The 14633-nt window shown below is 38.7% G+C and overlaps 1 protein-coding gene across 1 annotated transcript in view; it reads left to right on the top strand.

Annotated features, from left to right (window-relative positions):
* The first annotated feature begins 11295 nt into the window (after positions 1–11295).
* The window catches only part of mtnr1aa (melatonin receptor 1A a), a 54464-nt gene continuing 51126 nt past the window's right edge, over positions 11296–14633 (top strand). Inside the window, exon 1 of the mRNA XM_015027351.1 lies at positions 11296–11676. Within this exon, the coding sequence (XP_014882837.1) occupies positions 11493–11676 (184 nt within the window). The 5' untranslated portion in view covers positions 11296–11492. The remainder of the gene's footprint in view (positions 11677–14633) is intronic.

Genomic DNA, 14633 nt, shown 5'->3' with positions numbered 1-14633 from the left:
GGAAACCATTTTGTGTTGGTCTTTCACATTAATGTGTGATTCTAATTGGGCTTCTGGCTTAATGGAAACACCACAGTTGGTGAAATTGTGTTTTTTGTTTTTTTTTGTTTTGTTTTTTCTCGACATTAACGGAAAGTCCCTCCAGAACCAAAGTGGATAAGAGAAAAATGCTGTTCAGTCAGTGAGTGAACATGTCGGGTAGATTTGCGGTACAGAAACTCTGTTCTCTCTTTCCTTTTGTCTGCCTGCAGCCGCCTGCATCAATAAGCCTGGGCTACCTGACATGGGCCTGATTAAAATGACAGGACTCTGGTACCTCCAGGCTCGGCCCAGAGTTACAGCCGACAACGCGCTGTGTGTTTTCTGTTTTCTGTGTTGCACCGTGGAGTCCTGACCGACAGAGCTGTGTTTCCCCCTCTGAAGAGCCTCCAGAGGTAAGAAGCGGACTCTGGCTCCCTTTAATGAATCACACTGTGAGACGAGGAAGACTTGAGCACAGCGCTACACTGTTGTGATGAAGTCAAGCAAAGACTACAGATTCCTCACAGGAATTATCTGCATGACAGGACAGCAGCTTTTCCACAGAACGGTGGATCACAGCCACTCTGTGGGGACAGAAACTATTCCTACCAGAGAGCTGGCAGGCAGCCTGTGATGAAGAACGTCTGCTTTACATTGAAAAATATCACCGAGTCTTTATTTAAAGCTCATTGGTTGCTTTTACATAAAATAAAATCTAAATAAATCATTGATTTAAAAAACTGTAGTCACAATTAATTAAAGCAAGAATCAAAACCAAAGTATCAGCTGATGTTATGATAAAGTAAGACATGTTTCATTTTGATTTGTGCGACTATTGTAGAGCATAATAACATTTATTCTATTTATTTCTCTTTTAAATGTAAAATTTCATGTTTGTCAGTTTTCAACAAATCAGACCCAGTTTCTGTGATCTTTCCGTTCCATTCATGGCGAAATGGTTCATCTTCATGCTTCATCGGTCGCCTCCACAGTAAGGAGTGAGATGAAGACCTGAGAGCTGGAAGGTGACGTTAAAGTGGCAAAATGAAGAATTAAAAAACCAAGAAAGATTTTTTTTTATTTTTTTTAAAGATTTTTATTTGTCCACTCTGTGTCTGAAAGGACTCACATCGGTGAAGGTTGCACCTTAACATTTTTCTGTGTGTATCTGCACACAAACCAAAATTCCAGTGTCACACAAAATCATTCTGAGGGCCACAAATGGCCCCCAGGCCACACGTTGGACACCTGATGTAGGCATAACTCTAAAACAAACAGTGAACATTTCAAAAATCTTCATCACAGCTTCATAAAGCTCGAGTTGTGTGGCAGAAAGCTTTCCCTCAGGATCAAGCATCTTAAAATGCTCAACTTTTTTCTTCCTCAAGTGAAACTCTTCCTCAGTTTGGGAGACATTGATCCATCCCAAACATCGGCCCGTGCCGGCTAGCTGCTCACCATTCATGAGCAGCTTTAATCTCATGCGTGATTGATTCAATTAACTCTGCAAACAGCAGCAGGTGTTTTTCTGTCACTGAAATAATCAAGTATATTAATGCATTATTCATAACATGAAACCATGAAAGCGGCTCTGAGGGAAGCAGGAGACGTTCAGCTTCAGCTGCTCTCATTAATGTCCACTCAAAAACATGGGACTTTGTGTAGTGCTCTCTACCAACCACAAGATGGCAGTAGATGGCCGTTTGTCGATGCTGTAGGAAGGGAGCAGGAGAGCGAAGCGACCCTGATGAGGTTAATGAAAGTATTTCACCTCTGGTTGGGTTAATCATAATACATTAGAAACAGAACAGTTTTATCAGTTATGTTGAAACTTTGTATAACAATTAGTTTTTTCCTCACATATCTGAGGAAGAGGAAGATGACACTCAGCTTCCTCTTCCACATGTTCAAACAAAACTAGACATAAATAATAGATGAAATGACTTTTTGTCATATTTGCACTTTCTGATCATGCGGCTTTTAAAGAAGCTGCGCCTGGAGCTGTGGGTCAGCCGTGGACCAGCATCCATTGAGCAGATGAGGTTAAGCCAGCTTTCCTGTGCTGAGGCTTGAACTTTGGCCTTTTAATCAACATCAGAATTCACAACTCACTGCAGAAAAGAAGAGGAAACCACTGAAAAAAAGGCTTATATGAAGGTAAATACACTCACTGGCTACAAAACTAGCCTGTTAGCTACACCTTTCTGGTCCTGGGTTAAACACCATTTGGCCTTCAGAACCCCCTCAACTCTTTGTGAGGTTGAGGCTTAACAAGGTTTTGTTAATATTTTCAGAGATATTTCTCTATATTAACTTGATAGAATCATACAAAGCCTGCTGATTATTCAGCCACACATCCATGATGCAAAACATCCCTTTCTAGAACATTCATCTATAGGATGATGATCTGGTGACTGCAGAGTCACAGTGAACATCAAACTGTTTATGTTGAAGTAAACAGTTTGAGATGATCCAAGCTCAGTGATGCAGTGCCTGTTCCTGTTGGACACAGTCAGCAACAACAGTCAGGGAGACCGACCTTTTAATTCAATGTTTGTTTGGTACCAAGGAGCTTTCAAAGTGGTGAGAAAATATTCCCTAAATCATAACACCAACCTGGACTGATAAAATAAGACAGGATGGATCAATACTTTCATGTTAAATAGACCAAATATTCACTGTCCCCTTTGAATGTTGCAGATAAACTCATTGTGCCAGGCAATGTTTTTTTTCTTTTTTTCTTTTTTTTTCTGAAGTCTGCAGAGCCTGTGAGGATTGTATCCTCAGTTTCCTGTTAGCTGACTGGAGAAGCAGCCAGTGATTTCTAATGACTATCAGCCCATCAGCTTCGAAGCTTGACATGCTGTGTACAGAGACGGTTATCTACGTTAGTTGTAACAAGTGGTTACTGGGGCTAATATGCTATTTCTCTATATCTACTTTGGCCTCTATCATGGTTTTTTTTTTCCAACATAGCTGCCACTCTCCAGATATTTTCTCTATTTTTGATTATTCTCTGTAAACTGGTTCTGTGTGAAATTCTGAGTAGGAGAGCAGTTTCTGAAAACTAAAATCAGTTGCAAGCATCCTACTCTAAAATCGCCAGTGCTCAGTTTGATCCCCAGCAGGTTGTCTTTACCACCAGATAGGCTGATTTGCTGCTTTTGATTAGCAATTGAACTTTCTAATGTGTCCAATCACTATAGACCAGGATTTTACATAAAGCTGTTACTAATGTCTGATATGTCCTGAAATGAGTAAGTTTTGAATTTCCTGCAAAACAGTTGTCAGAGGAAATTAATTATAAATAATCAAATGACAATTTCCTCACAAGCAAATTCATTTCCATATTGGTCGCACTTTGCACTCTGTTGGCACTTATATAAGCAGTGACTAACTAGAGGCTGTTCAGTTATTTAAATTCTACACATTACTGAGAATGTGCAGTTTGTGGGATAGGGGGATAAAATAACTCCTCAATTCACCTCTTGAAAAATCTACTCAGTCAGTCATGAGGGATTCTGTGGAAACCCCGACAGACGTGTCTGATCCATCCAGAGGCCGTTCCTGATGCTGACCCCACAGAGCTTTGGAAATCTGTAGCCGGCAGCAAACTCCACAGGAAGGTGAAACAGCCGCCAGCTAATCCCTGCTGCTGGCCTGGGAAGTCTGCTCCACTGGAAGAACCCGACTCTTTTTTTATTGAGGCAGAAGAACAATTGATTTATATTCAGTGTTCAACTGCAGCTTCCACACAAAATACTTAGAGAATTATGATTTTAATGATTTTATTTTGAGCTTTTAAGTGATGAAATATTGTTTTGGAGGAAACACTTCCCTCATGTGTTCATGTTGAAGTGAACACTGTAGAGTTTATCTGCCAAAAGGAAAAAAATCTCTCTCAACTTTTAGTCTTTGGGTGTTTCTGGTACAAAAAAAAAAACATTCCCGTAGCATGTTGCTGCCACTATTGTGCCACATATTTAGGATGTCGGGCAAAATGTTCATCAACAGAGCAAAATCTTCCACCTGGTTTGTGATAACTTTATTCTTTCCACTTTTCCATGAAGGTCAGTGAAGGACACAAATGTCAGCTGTAATTAATTCATAATAGCAATTAATAAATAACCTATAATAAGCTGCATCCTGTTCCCCGTCTCTACCAAAGAAAAGCATCCCCATTGCATGATGCTGTCACCACCAGCAGGGACCTAAAGCCTGTTCACGGTGCTCTGCAGCAACGCTTTCATTTGAAATCAGAGCGTTTGAAGCTTGAAGTAGTTTCTGATAGAAACTGGAGGAACAATTTCATCAGGAAGAAATGTGCTTTGAGAAGTTTTTCTTTCTTTTTTTTTTACTGTGTAGAAATGTTGGAGTTTATCACAACCAAAACAATGCCAGACATGGAATCCATTGGTGTAGAAAACTTGTTTCTCCAGAGTTTAAATGAACTGGATCAGTTCCAGGAACCACAAATGACTGTCTCCATTCAGGTCCAGCACTAAGTTTAAAGTCCGTCGGTATGCGCGCCTGACGCTGTGGGAAAAAGCTCGGTGTGTGAATGTGCGTGAGAGAGACAGAGGCACATGCAGAGACCACTGACCCCAATAATCCTCTTTCTCCCAGCGTACACATCTTTTTTTTTTTCCTGGGTGGAGCTCTGGTGTTGTCATGGCAACCGGCTAAGGGGGGGATGAAGTAGGTGGGGTGGTAGATAAAAGCAAACACTCTTGTTTCTCTGTGGGACGCAGCGATGACCAGTGGAGCGGCAGCGACATGCCGAGCCCGTGTTGAGACCGCACTCATTACATTACTTCTGTCTCCTCTCCTTCATTTTGCTGACAGCTCGCTCAAATGAGGATTTGTGTGTGTGTGTGTGTGTGTGTGTGTGTGTGTGTGTGTGTGTGCACCCTCCACTTCTCAGCTAACCTCCCTCCTCTTCCCATCATTCACAAACAAAACTCACAGCAGCTGTTAAAGCCGTTTCTTTATTGGTTTTAGATGATAAAAGCACGCTGCGCCGCGCCGTCAGCCCACCTTCCTCTGACATTTCACTTTATTTCCTTAATTTGGCCGAGGAAATGAAAAGAAGGCTTAACTTTTATGAAGATTAAAATCAACCCCTTTCTTTTTTTTCACTTTTCTCAGCAAAGTCCCTTAAAATTTCAGAAGAGATCTGTAGTATTGAACCCAGCAATTTAACAGTTTTCATCTTCCTACTTGTGATGTTCCTCTGAAGACAGATGAAGGGCTCAGACAGCTGAGGCAGTCTGTGTCGCAGCGTTCTCATCTCTGCCCTTTTTAACAAATGTAAGCTCGACTGGACCAGCAGTGAGGGAGACAAAACATAACACAATCCAACACACTCCAGCATCCTGAGCTCACAACTTCACGGAGGAGTTTCACTAACTATGATACTTTCAGTTGTTATGACAACGCTGTATATATCAAACATAGCTTAAAGGAAATTTGATTTGCATTATAGTTGGAGCTGTCTCTTTAAGAAGCTCCTACTCTTTGAAACAGAAACAGCCTTTATGCTCCAAAGGGAAAAAAGTCAAACTTTCTGTTGACGACTCGAGTTTTAGAAACAAATTATTTCATGTGAAATGACTTCATAGTTACATTTCTGTCTTGGGTTCACAAATCACATTCAGCAGCTACTTTTAGTTTTTCTTCAGACATTTGTTGACATCTATTCTTCTTCTGTCCAATATTTTATTTTTCCAAGAGCTACTAAAGCAGATCAGACGCCTTCCTGCTCCTCTGCAGGAATGATCTTTAATCTAAAAATATTCCATCCTCAGGGTTGGTAGAGTAAAAGTATGTCCTCCTGCTCCTCTCTGTCCTCTTTTTCCTCTAAGCTCTCCTTCTCCTGGGAAAGACTCAATTAGTTTTGACATTAGAAGTATGAATAAGGTCAAAAGTCACTGGATTTTGTCACAGGCGGTGGGGGGGTTGAGTTAAGAGCCTGGAACGCAGCCTATGAGGTGCCTGTATGTTCAGGCTCACCTGTGTGGCAAATCCAATAGAAAGATCAATATGATTGATTACTGAGGTTCTGGTGCTGAATGCATAAATATGTGCAGCTCATCCTATTGACGCTCATATTGATGCTGCTGCATCATGAAGCTGCAGGTTTTCTATAAATGTAAAGACCGCTGGGTCTGGGAGGAAACGTCCGGTCCTGCTCTGCATCGAGGCCAGCGCTGAGCAGCTGCAGAAAATTCAATTTTTTTAAGTCATTTATTGATCCCAAAGGGAAATTAAGTTTTGCTGTAACTCATATTAAGTAGAATTCTTCAAAGACTTATCTATACGTTATAGATAAGTAACAAACAACTCTGCCGCATCGCTTTCCTCCCTTCTCTCTGCCACCTTCCTGTCAGATGACTGAAATAAAATAACTTTTTGTTTTTTAATAAAAAGACATCCCTGGTTTATCTGGTTAGGGCCATGCAGGCTTCCAGCTGGAAAAATGGGAAGGAAAAAAAAAAACAGTTGGTAGATATGGATAGAGAACTGAATATGATGAGTCATCTTGCAAAAACAAAATATATCGAGAGCATAAGATATTATTTCTCATTTTTATCCTTAACTGCAGAGCTGCCTCTGGTAGGAAATGGCTACAGTGGAGCAGGCAAAATGAATGTCGACTTTTAAATGGGCTCAATTTCAATAGAGCTGTTCTAGTCATGCTGAACAGCCAAAGCCAAGTGAACGCAGTCACATTTACAAACACATTCATACAATGATGTGCAGACCATGACCATGCTCAGAGAATAAAATATATATTTTATATATTTTAGTCAAATATGACTATATGTTATGAGAATATAATCATAAATTCATAAAAATAGTCAAAATATTACAAGAAAAGTCATATTATGAGAATGAACTCATACCAGGATGAAGTTGAAATGACACAAGAATAAAGTGGTAAAGAAGCTGGAATCAAACCAGCAACTTTAACCCTGACCACTGAGCACGGTCACTCCAGGAGATTTTAACAATTCAGATTCGTTTTCATTTTAACTCCCTTTGTCCGATTGACTTTAAGTCCATTAAGCCTTTGCCTCAAAATACACAATTTAATTCTATAAAGTAATCGTGTGCACAAATTGACTGTTATGACTGTGTTTTCTTTGTGTCATGTTTGGTGTTGGGGACAGCAGGCGAATGATGAACAACTGATTTAATGATGAGCAGAACTCAGAGGATCAGACAGTTAACAGATGAGAGACGGCTGAGATGTTAGGATGCTGAGGGAAAGATGAAACAGTGTTAAACCACAACCACTGAAACATAACATGCTAGAGCTTTGACTAGATTGGAAAGATTGTCACATTGGCTTTTAAGAGATATTTGTGTTCAATGCTCTTTAATTCAAACAGGATAAAGATTATACATACAGATTTAGACTAAATGTTCTTAGCAAGACACTCAAGGTATTTATTTATGACTTCATTACTAATTATTTGTACATCAACATTGTACTTTTCTTATTGTTTTGTATTATTATTCTTATTTTCTTTCCTTTTAGTTTTGATATACCTGTGCAGTAGTTTGTTTTGTTTTTTAAGTGCTTTATGAATAATCCACAATAATGATGATGACTCATCAAATACAACTTTGGTTGCCATAAAATTCCACAATTCTTGACAGAACAAGTAGAAGTAATTTAAACTGTTTTATTTTATTTACTTATTTATGAAAAAGACAAAACGTTTAAGCTTAGTGAACAAATGTTAAACGTGCTCAGGCTCCAGGCCCTACCATTCCAGAAGCTTCAAATTCCATGACACTTTTTTGATTTGTGTTAGAGATCATTACCCTTTTGGAACACTGCAAAAACACAAAACCTTACCAAGCATTTTTGGTCTAGTTCCTAGTGCATATATCTTAGTGCACTTGAAATAAAACAAAAATAACTTGTAAGTGACTTTTAACCAAGCTGTAGGAACTTGTTTTTAGCTAATAATTCATTAATATTGATGACAAAGTTCTAGTTCCACTGGCAGATTATTTTACTTACAACAAACTTACAATATGTTATAAGTAAAATAATTTACCAATGGAAGTAGTAGTTTTACATCAATATTAGGGAATTATTTACTTAAAACAATCTCCTACATCTTACTGAAAAGTTACTTTCAAGTTAATTTTGCCTTAATTCAAGTGTAGTAAGATATTTTCATTAGAAACTAGACCAAAAATTAGACCAAAAACTTTGTGTTTTTACAGTGATGGATCAAAGGGTCAGATATGTCCAAGTTTCTGCAGAGTTCAACTAAAAGAAAAAAAAAGAAAAAAAAACTGGTGATGGTGTTCAGTATCAGCTGGAATCTGCTGGACCACATATACATGCTAGAAGTGAGACCAGTTTCAAAATGGCTTTAACTCAAAGGATTAGTGAAAACCAACAATTCATTTAAACTTATGCACCAAAATATTTTCTTTAAATATTTTTTTGTTGTATGATCAAAGCAATCTGGAGAAATAGTTGAAGAACATCATGACAAGTATATTCACTAAATTCACATCAATGTTCAGCCCATCTATATTCCCATGGCAACCAGAGAATCACACTGAGAAATAACTAGAAATCTGATTCCATCTAGTAACATTTCATTGTTCATTTAAATGCTCGTACTTTATTACCTTCCAACAAAATGGAGTATTAAATTAATAAACTGTATCTCTGAACTGCAGCTAATGTAGAATAAACATTGATCCATTAAAGAAGTTCAGAACTTCCTGCTTTTCCTGCTGATACTTTGACTTTTTTTTTTTTTTTTTTAAAATCAGCAAACTGACATACAAATATTAGATTTTCACCATATCCAATCTCTGGCATTGTTGCACAACGTAATCATTATGTTGTGTAACTTAAAATAATTCCTGCAGTGTAATTATTCAAAGCAGTGCTTTCTGCTTTCTGCTTATTTTCATAGGGAAGCAGGAAACCTGCTGATTGAAAGAATATGTTCATTTAACAATGTTACACTGCAATATGACTTAGAAACAAAATGGTTAATTTTCCAATTTACATATATGTTAGAATAATTACCTGTTTCTAAATAATTGACGAAACAAAACAAGATGAAGTGGAAGAGTTCAGAGAGCAGAATAAATAATTATTTCTGCTTTACAGTTCAGGGATATTCCTGGGATTTGGTCCCAATTATTGGGTTGTTCCCAAAAATACAATTCTTTTATTTATTAATTTTTTTTAAGAAGATCTCTGAAAGAAGAACGTTGGTTAGTAAGGAGATCAGGAGCCTTCTGCCACAAAGTCTCCATTCATTCCCTTTATTGACGTATCCTGTTCTGGTGGGTGGCATGCAGCATTTGCATTTGCAACACATTGTAGCATGGAGTACAAAACTATAGAGAACAGAAGGTTTTTTATTTTTTTATTTATTTATTTATTTATTTTTTCAATTTTAAAACAAGATGTTTAGTCAGGGGAGGATAACTGCTGACAAACCCTGGAAAGTCAAATCTGCTTCCAGACCAGTAGCTGTGCAGACATGATCCACAGCTTGGAATCAGGTTTAAAAATAGAGGTATTAATTCCTAGTGTTTAAACTTAATAAAAATTTGCCAGTGAATTAAAATTTGTGCCACTTATTAAAATGGACGACTGATTGACAAGGCCCAGATTTTTATTTTATTTTATTTTCTGGCAGTTAAATCATCACTGAAACAATAACTATGTATGAATGTTTCCATTTTGACAGGTATATAATATAACTGTCTTAAAGTCCTCAAATAATGAAAAAAAAAAGTTTATATTGTTTATTTGATTAAAAAAGCAGATATCATTAGCGTGCTTTAAGCATTTTCCTCTTGAAAGTGAGACTGCTGTCCATTAGAGATGTACTTGCATGAGTGGAAATAAAATAAACGTTAATATATGGAGTTTTGCTTTTAAACGTGTTCAGTTGTGTTATTATTCTGTAAGGAGGAATAATAACGGTTTGTAGTTTTCACACATTGCTATTTTTTGTCTTCCCCTTTCATCTGCAATAATGAGTGAAGCATTGGATTAGGATTTGCTCAGATTAAGAGATTTAAAAACAGTGTAGAAGTTGCTAGTTAGACTGGAATGTCATCACATTATTTCACTTCCATTGAAAATAAAATTCATAACATAAATTCATTGTGCTCAAAGTGATAAATCTGAAGTATTTCTGTTATTTGTGATGTGAACGGCTTACAAATATTTTTCTTTTATTTAAATATTAAATAAAACAAAAATAAAAACTTATTTTAATGTAAGAAAAAAAAATGTCTTCCAGAACAGTGTGACGTGGGTGAGGTGTTAAGAAGCCCAGGTTGCAGTCCTGGTGTCTCCTCCATGCTGTCTCTGTGGGGTTCAGGTCAGGCCTGTTTGCTGGCTAATCAAGCACAGTGTTGCTACGGTCACTAAAGCAGCCAGTGGAACTGTTGGCAGTGTGAGCAGGTGACATGCCCTGCTTGGAAAATGAAATTGGCTTCTCCATAAAGTCCATCAGCAGCAGGAAGCAGGAAGTGATCTTGATAAAGGAGACTGGACATGACTCCCTAAATGCAGACAACAGTCATGAACATGATTGTGTAGGCCATAATGTAACATTTCTTTGTTAAACATCCCTGGGTTTAATTAGCTGTACGATAATCAAAATTCACAGAAATAACCGTCTATCTAATGCCCGAGTTTCTAAAAGTGGCAGAACACATATAACTGTGAGGTTGAATGCAATTCCTAATTTTACGTTGGTGAAGCAAAGTGTGGGTCAAAAATCTGATCATTTTCGGAGATAAATTTAAATGACGTAGCGTAAGAATAAAAAGCAAAATAAAAATCGAAAGCCATTTTTTATTGACTTGATTTCATTTTTTTTAAATTATTTTATTGTACAGGAAGACATCGGACATGAATGATTCTTTAAAAGTAATAATGAATGGGACTGTGGCGAGGGAGAGAGAGAGAGAGAAATGCGAGCGTGAAACCACAGAGCCATGAATGAACCCGCACGCGGAGAAACGAAAGGAAGTAGGACACGGGCTGCTTTTCCACATCGCAGCCACCAGGCGGCAGTATTTCTTCCCTCTCCGTGTGGAATCGCTCCCCTTTGGATTGTTTGATCACATGTTGGGAAGGTTTGAAGTGGCGGCTCCATGTCACACATGCGTACCGACAGAGTGAATGGCGCGCGGGCGCAGGAGTGACTCCGAGGGAGCAGAGAGAACGGAGAGCCATACCAGAGCTGATCCTCGGCAGCTGGGTAAAGCCTTCACAGGGGGTGGAGGGAGGAGGAGAGAGAGCGGAAAAAGAGGCGCTCGTGGAGAAGATAAACATGACACCCGTGGGAGGTTATTGTATTAAACCACCGGTGTCCACTGTGTAGGACTCGCGGAGTAGTCACGGGAGATGTGAATTTGGTTCAGTTGGGGGAAAGAAAGTTTTGCAGCTGTTTATTACAATGGTCATAAATGGGTCTCACCTGAACAGCTCCGCTCAGGACCCCAGTGACGCCGCGTTGAGCCGCCCGCCGTGGGTCACCACAACTTTGGGCTGCTTTCTCATCTTCACCATCGTGGTCGACATCCTGGGGAACCTGCTGGTCATCTTCTCCGTGTATCGAAACAAGAAGCTCAGGAACGCAGGTGAGCTCAGCAAGTGTGGGAATCAATAAGTGGAGAGGTGAAAAAGTGAAGGTATGTTGAGCGCGCGTGGCGCCCATGAGCGGCTCGCGCGTGATTACTCATCTGCGACACAAACAAAACAAGCGTGTCAGCATTTCAAAGCGATGGTCGTGGCGGTAGCCCACTCCAGCAGACCACGTTTATTAATTAGAAACCAAGTTTATTACGCAGGCGCTGGAAGTGATAGAATAGCGTCAGGTTGGTGAACACAAACTTCAGCTCGTGACATGTAGACATTGTTTACTTCGTAATCTCCACGTATTTAAATAAATTTAATTTTATATATATTTAGCAGCTTGTCATTGAATGGTTTTCCAATTATTAATTATATATATATATATATATATATATATATATATATATAAATGAACACAGATCCAGAATCGCACAGCATTCTGTTTAAACTGTGGATTAAATATCTATCCTGTTTAATCACACATTTTACTCCACAGTTTACAGCTGGTAGAAATTAAATTCTCATCAGCTCGCTTCGAAGTCCGTTTGAGGCTGACCTCCACAAAGTTCCAGACAGGTAGCAGCCTCGAAAGGACGCATTTTTAACGATTCTTGACAGTCTGCAACCGCAGGGAAAGCCTCGCGCTGCACCAAACGCCCCCGGATTTATTTCTTTAATCTGATAAAGTGAGATTTTTTTTATTTTTATCTTTTATGTTGTTTTTTCCCTCTCCTATTTATTGTGCATTTAAATACACCATCTCACTGTGAATACATTGGTGACACGGGATGTGAATTAGAGGTGCGCACTTTGTGAGCCAGCCTGGTTGGACTGTAGTGGAGGCGGTGAGGCATTTAACAGTCAGAAGACAGAGCGCAGTTGAGAAAACCCAAGAGGCTCCTGTCGTATTCAGGTCTGCTCACTCTGACTGGCAGCAGCGCTCATCACCGCTGGCAATGAGAAACATGCAACCTGTAATTTGAGTATATTTATTCGTTCTTAAAAGCCCCGTGTTAAGAAATAAATATCTTTGTTAAAGAAAGGAACCTGCAGATTTTTTTTTATTTACAGATGACCAAGTTTTTAAGAAGTTCTTATCAGTAATTCAAGACTTAAACATGCTGTAACTTACAGACTCATTTCCTTTTTTCTATATTAAAATGACTAAGGCAAGAAACACATAAGGTATATGTGTACTGATTTTTGTAAGCAAGACATGAGAATACTTTCTGGTAGGACTGGATGAAATGACTGAAAAACGTAAAATTATATTTCATATCTGTCTATATTGATAATTATTGATATTTTTTTTTATTTTATATATTTGAAATACTGCCAAACTGGTGACATGACGCTTCCTGTTTAATCTACAGTTTTCACTCCAACCTGTTTTTTAAAGTCGTTATGAGGCACAGTGGCAACCTTAAACATGCACATTACTCAGCAAGTTGTTGCTAGGTAACCAATGAATGAGTTAGTTAGTTAGTTGATGCCACCCACCTTGGTTAGCTGGCCATGAGAGGTTGAGGGGCTAAAGCCTTTCCTCTGCCTACATCTCCCAGAATGCTTTGCAATTCAGGATAGGAGAATATTCTATATATTAAATGTCATCACCTTCCTAAAATAGTGCCTGTTTAATGGTTGGTAATACTCTGGCCTTGCAGTAAAAAGGTCCTGGGTTCGATTCCCAGCATGGGCTCTTTCTGCATGGAGTTTACATGTTCTCCCTGTGCATGCTGGGTACTCTGGCTTCCTCCCACAGTCCAAAACATGTTAGGTTAATTGGTTTCTCTAAATTCTTAGGTGTGAGTGTGTGTACATGGTCCTGTCTGCTCTGTGTTGCCCTGCAATGGACTGGTGACCTGTCCAGGGTGTAATGTGTAATGTCTCGCTGGAGATAGGCACCCCTCCTGGCCCCAATGGGACAAGGTTGTAAAGAAGATGGATGGGTGTTTTGGAAAGAAAGAGGCAATGATTTTTTTGCTTTTGACAAAACAATTACTTGAGACATTATTTTAGGAAGGTGACAATATTGAATATTCCATCAGCTGTATTACCTATCAATGCTGATCACATGTATATCACTATATGTAATGTTAATGATTTATTGTCCAGTTGTCAATTTCTACCTAAATTAATTGGTTAGGAATGATCTCACATACAGCTGCATGGACTAGATGTGGAAATGGAGAAGAACTTCTCTGGATAAATTAATTCCCTGCTAAGTACGGTAGAGCATCAGTAATACTCTGGGCCAATTTCTCTTCAAGTCCATTACCAAAAGGTGGTTGTTCATAGTATTGACTGTAGGAAAATGAACAAAACCTGGCAATGTCTGTTTATTGAGTGTTATATAGGGTGAACATTTATATGCACTGTTGCTTTACTTTGTTATGATGAGCCACTGGTGAAGTCCTAAAAGAGATGCTGATTTGTTCTCTGTTTCTTTTGCTTGCATCTAGAAATAGTTGTGTTATGGAAAGTGAGTGAAAAACATGTCTGTGTAATGCATGGTAATTTTTTGGAACAAAAGCATAACACAAGAGAATGGGTACCTTTAAGGAACTGCATCGTAAAAAAATGTTCCCTTCATTATGGTTAATTACATGTAAGGAGGTCATAATCCAGCACCAGGAATTTAATCAAGCATGTAACTTAGCCTGTGTTATTCCAAGACTTCAGTGTCTACTCTGAAGAAACTTTCCAGTTCATTAAACAAACTATTTTTACTTCCTTGTCCTGAGTGTGGGTTCAATATTTAAGGATATTAAAAAGAAATTACATTTTATTGCATTCTGCAAATAGCATCCTTGAATTGACAAGGCTTGGTTAAAGTCCAGACAGTTGCTCAAGATCATGCTTTTGCTTCACTGTCGCTCCTCTCCCTTCGGAGCTCTAAAGATGTGCATGCCTAACTTGAATCTGTTCTGATTTTGAGCTCAAGCAGCTGCTGGGAAATTGT

The sequence above is a fragment of the Poecilia latipinna genome, unplaced genomic scaffold (genome assembly GCF_001443285.1).
Source record: "Poecilia latipinna isolate Pla-1442-1.1 unplaced genomic scaffold, P_latipinna-1.0 Scaffold101, whole genome shotgun sequence".
NCBI lineage: Eukaryota > Metazoa > Chordata > Actinopteri > Cyprinodontiformes > Poeciliidae > Poecilia > Poecilia latipinna.
The sequence above is the reverse complement of the archived record's forward strand: the minus strand, read 5'-3'. Positions and strand labels throughout refer to the sequence as shown.